The sequence below is a fragment of the Manihot esculenta genome, chromosome 9, assembly GCF_001659605.2.
Source record: "Manihot esculenta cultivar AM560-2 chromosome 9, M.esculenta_v8, whole genome shotgun sequence".
In the NCBI taxonomy this organism is placed as follows: domain Eukaryota; kingdom Viridiplantae; phylum Streptophyta; class Magnoliopsida; order Malpighiales; family Euphorbiaceae; genus Manihot; species Manihot esculenta.
In genome coordinates, this window is record NC_035169.2 from 11,220,136 (window position 1) to 11,224,775 (window position 4,640).

The following is a 4,640-nucleotide window of genomic DNA, read 5'->3' on the forward strand; positions in this document are numbered from 1 at the left end:
GAAATATGTGATTTCAGAAGTCGCCTTCAGTTCATCATTAGGGTAGTTCATTAATGCAAGTTTATATGCCAAATTCTTTTTCCCAATAATTTTTTTAAAATTAGCTCAAACAGATAAAAAAAACTTGCGCTAACGGATAAACTGTTTATCCACTTTTCTTTGATTTACTAATTTAATTCATCTCTACAGTAACACGTCACAAATAGTTCAGTTCTTCAAATTGAAAGGAAATATGCACATTTGAAAAAAACTCATAGAAAATGCAAAATGAAACTAATTTCCACTATGCTTTCTTAGTTGAGGAAAGGGTAAACAAGATACAATCCCAAAATTCAGAAATGAAATAGCACAAAGCTCAAAAGAATATAAATCAATACCTTTCTCAATCTACATCGTCATAAATAACAGAATAGATATTGCAAGGGATTTAGAACAATAATCAGAACAAACTATACACATGAAGCATTATCGTGGAAAATATGCACAAGTAGTACATTGCCTCACGATAGAGGTACATACAACACATTGCTGTTGACTACACCTACCACTGACAGTGCTAACTGGAGCTGCAAAAAGGAACACACGAAGCACTTAAAGATCACTGCACACTATTTTAGCGCAACAGCTGATTTCGCCTACAAGTGAAAACTATTATCTCTCATCAGTCGTTACCAGTGACTATCATCTACGCCCATCAATCAAGCCCTCCAATTCTCTTCTCCCAAACCTCCTTCCTTCTGAATGAGCTTCCTTACACCTTGCAGCAAGGTAAAATATCAACCAAGCTACCATAAAGTAAACCTCCACAGTTGACTGAAATATGGCGGCCAAAAACTTGCCAAAAACACGAGATAAGACCCATCTTGCTGCTGAACCACAGAGTATTGTCTCCATAGATTTTATTTGGATAGCCTGGTTAAACATGGTTGATATTAGATAACAACCTTCTTTAACAATCTCTCTCCCAGTCCTCCTTGAATCCACAATTGTAACCCATGCATCCACTGCAAATATAAAAGCCACAAATGCATCCAACAAAAACCAAGTAAGCAAAAACCCTGAAATTTCTTTTTCAAACCCTCGAATCCACGGGGACATAATGGAAAATGGCATCAATTTCAACCTTACAAATAGCTTGAAAAACGAGTATTGATCCTCAATTTCACCGAAATACCACAACCCTATAAGCTGAGTCAAAGCGTCCCTAACCGCCCATCTCATGAGGATGAACCCTGTTAGTCGTTTCAGCCCCAATCTAGACCCATTCCAAACAACAGCAACGGATGAAGTAAACCTCCCCAACAAATCATTAACAACAGCAACAAAAACTATCCCCGATATCCACGAATATATAGCAGTAAACCCAAGAATCACCCATCCATAAGCTACAGATAACAAACTTACTAGAAAAAACAAGGCTGCAGCGTCACGCCGGCCCAGCTCCAATCCCTTAATAAAGAACTGCAAATCCACTATCCGGTCCAACTCTCCACCCTTCTCTATACCCATCGATCTATTTTCCTCTTCCTCTTCCTTTTCATTGTCACTATTATCACTACTTTCCCGATCGCTACTATCCATAGGTAGACTGTCCGCCTTAAATTGAATCCCAGAACGAACAGTTTCCGGAATATTGATCCCGTTATCGATGACAAACTCGGAAAATCCCAACCCAGAATCAAAGTTGTAAAGAATAACAGAGGTACCATTGGGAAGAAGCTTATGATTTGGACCGAAGAGGGAACGATCGGTGTCGTCGTCGCCGGAGAAGAAGTCATCATCTAGGGTTCCGACGCGGGTGAGGTGGAGGAAGGGGCGGCGGTGGCGGCGATGAGGGAATCGGTGAATGCGGTGGTGTGGTGGATGGAGGTGGTGGCCAGCGAGGTCAAGACGGGAGAGGAGGGATTTAAGGGAAGGGTCGCGGTCGATGAAGGAGGTGAGGACGATGGTCCCATTCTCGACAAAGTAACGGAAGGAGAAGAGGAGGAGGGAGAGAAGGAGAAAGGTGAAGGGATTGGCGGAGAAGGAGGCGGCGGCTTGTTTGATGAGGTGAGACGTCGTCCGCAGATTGTTGATGGTGAGGAGGCGGGGTTGATCGGTCATCGCGAAAATTTATCTCCCTACTCTGCTTTGCGATTTATTTTTTTTTTTAAAAAATTTTCGGAGAGGATTGAGGCTGGATTGGAAGAACCGAAGGGGAGAGGGGCGAGAGGATGGCTTGGCTTCACGCGATGGTAGCTGCTGTGTTGGCCACGCGTTGAATGAATTGCAAACAACAAGCATGGAGATGAGGACATGGAATGGAACTTCATTTTCATCTTATGTTGGACTTTGACATATCAATATTTATTTTAAAAAAAAAAATAATACCAATTATATTTATTAATTTTTGGGAAAATTACTTTGTAGTCCCTGAGGTTTAACGTAATTAACACTTCTGTCCCTCTATTTTGGCGATCCAACACTTAAGTCTCTCACTTTCTTTTCTGTCCAACTTCGTAGTCCTTCCGTCCAAAATAGCCGTTTGGAACACGTGAATTGACAAAATTAACCCTCTTCTTCTTCTTCTTCTTCTTCTTCTTCTTCCCCTTTCTGCAACTTCTTCTTCTTCTTCTTCTTCTTTCTTCTTCTTTCTTCTTCTTCCTACTCTTTCTGCAGCAGCTTCTTCTTCTTCTTCTTTCTTCTTCTTCTTCTTCCTCTTCTTCTTCTTCTTCTTCTTCTTTCTTCTTCTTCTTCTTCCTACTCTTTCTGCAGCAGCTTCTTCTTCTTCTTCTTCTTCTTCTTCTTCTTCTTCTTCTTCTTCTTCTTCTTCTTCTTCTTTTGCAACTGGAGAGAGAAAGCATGAAAGAGAAAAAAAAAAAAAGGAATTTCACATTAAGAGAAGGGTATTTCTGGAAAAAATTATCACCTCTCACTTTTGACTCTTTGACCAAGCGGTTTAAATGGACGGAAGAACTGCGAATTTGGACGGAAGAGAAAGTGAGGGACTTAAATGTTGGGTCGCCAAAATAGAGGGACAGAAGTGTTAATTACGTTAAACCTCAGGGACTAAGAAGTAATTTTCCCTTAATTTTTTAATAAACAATTATAATTCAATCAGCAGAATAAATATACGAGATTTATCTTCAATAATACTCCTATAAAATGAAAAAATTAGTTGATTAATTATTTAAAATCTTTTTCACATGATTTTTCAAATCCTTTTATTAAATATTTTTATTGTAATTTTCAAAATTTTGAAATATTGCATTTATCAATTGAATATATAGATGACAGTTGGAAATAAATAAATCCATTCTAGAAGAAAAATGCAAGCAATATTACTTAAAGAAAAAAGAGAATTACATAAAGAATACAACTACACACAAGAAAGGAAAAAACAGTATATATATATATATATATATATATATATATATATTACTTTACCTTAAAAACTATAAAATAACTTAACGTGTAAAATCCAAGTCAGCTGTATATATGTAATTTTTTTTTGTCCCAGTAATATATATAGTTTTTTTTTTTTAAATAGAGAATGAGAATTGAGATAGTAGAATATGAAACTTACTCAGATGTATATATGATTTAAGACTTAGTTAAGTGAGTAAATCTTACTAAATATGCTGATTTTTAAAAACTAATAAAAATTGGCTAAATTATATACCTTTCTTTCTTGCTCTTTCTCATAAGGATTTGACTATCAATGAAATTGCACGAAATATAATTTTCACAATACATGCATATGTCTTTGGATGATTAGGAAATTAATTTTCTACATACTAAAAAGATTAATACACAACTGGCAGTTTTAGTTCAAGAAATAAATTAATGATTATATAGTTAAAGATATAAAAAAAAATTACAAAAAAAAAAGAAAAAAAAGTACATATTTAGACAAAAAGAAATAACTCACATATTTAAGTATTATTTGGTTTAAATAAATTATTTGTTGAAAAATTCACTTCTTATAAAATTAATTGGGTATTTACTTTTCTTTTAATTTTTTAAAAACCAAACAAATAAAATTATAGCACTCTCTCAATTACTACTCCAATCAAATAAGATTTTAAAGAAATTTAAAAATAAAAAAAGCTAACACTACTTTAAAGTATTATCTATTGACAAAAAAATTTACTATTTTAAAATTTTGCAATACAAATATTTAATTAAGAATATTAATAACTCACAAACTTAATCCGGTGGTAAGTGCATCCGAGCAAATCTAAAAGTCTTACATTCTACTCTCCCAATCCCCAATTAATTCCCATTTCAAAACAAAAAAAGAGAGAGAAAAGAGTATTAAGTGTAGTAAAGAGGTTTTTCTCTTTTACTAACGTGCATAAGATGCATACAATCTATTTTCAATTGTGAATTTACGAGGCTCAAGCTGGCACAACAGCTCCAGTAGAGTACCAAGAAAGAAGGTTAAACAAACAATAGTGAAGTGGGAATCAGAATTCAGATGGAAGTTCTTCCAAATCCACATGCACAATTTCATAACTCAAACCAAGGAAAAGTGAATCAAACCTGGTTGAAGAAATGAATTTCATGAACTTTGCATCTCCAAGGGGGAACTTTCATCTGAATAAAGTCCATAATCAGAGAAATAATCAACACAGTCCAAGTCAGAAACGTTAATCATA

The 4,640-nt window shown here is 35.2% G+C and overlaps 1 protein-coding gene across 1 annotated transcript; it reads right to left on the reverse strand.

Annotated features, from left to right (window-relative positions):
* Nucleotides 1-320: 320 nt before the first annotated feature.
* Nucleotides 321-2,352, reverse strand: LOC110623200. Its single transcript, XM_021768129.2, has one exon. The coding sequence runs from the start codon at nucleotides 2,101-2,103 to the stop codon at nucleotides 682-684; it is 1,422 nt and encodes a 473-aa protein (XP_021623821.2). The 5' UTR covers nucleotides 2,104-2,352; the 3' UTR covers nucleotides 321-681.
* Between the last annotated feature and the right edge of the window lie 2,288 nt (nucleotides 2,353-4,640).

Coding starts and splice junctions, on each gene's coding strand:
- LOC110623200 (XM_021768129.2), bottom strand. CDS start 2,103: ATGACCGATCAACCCCGCCTCCTCACCATCAACAATCTGCGGACGACG.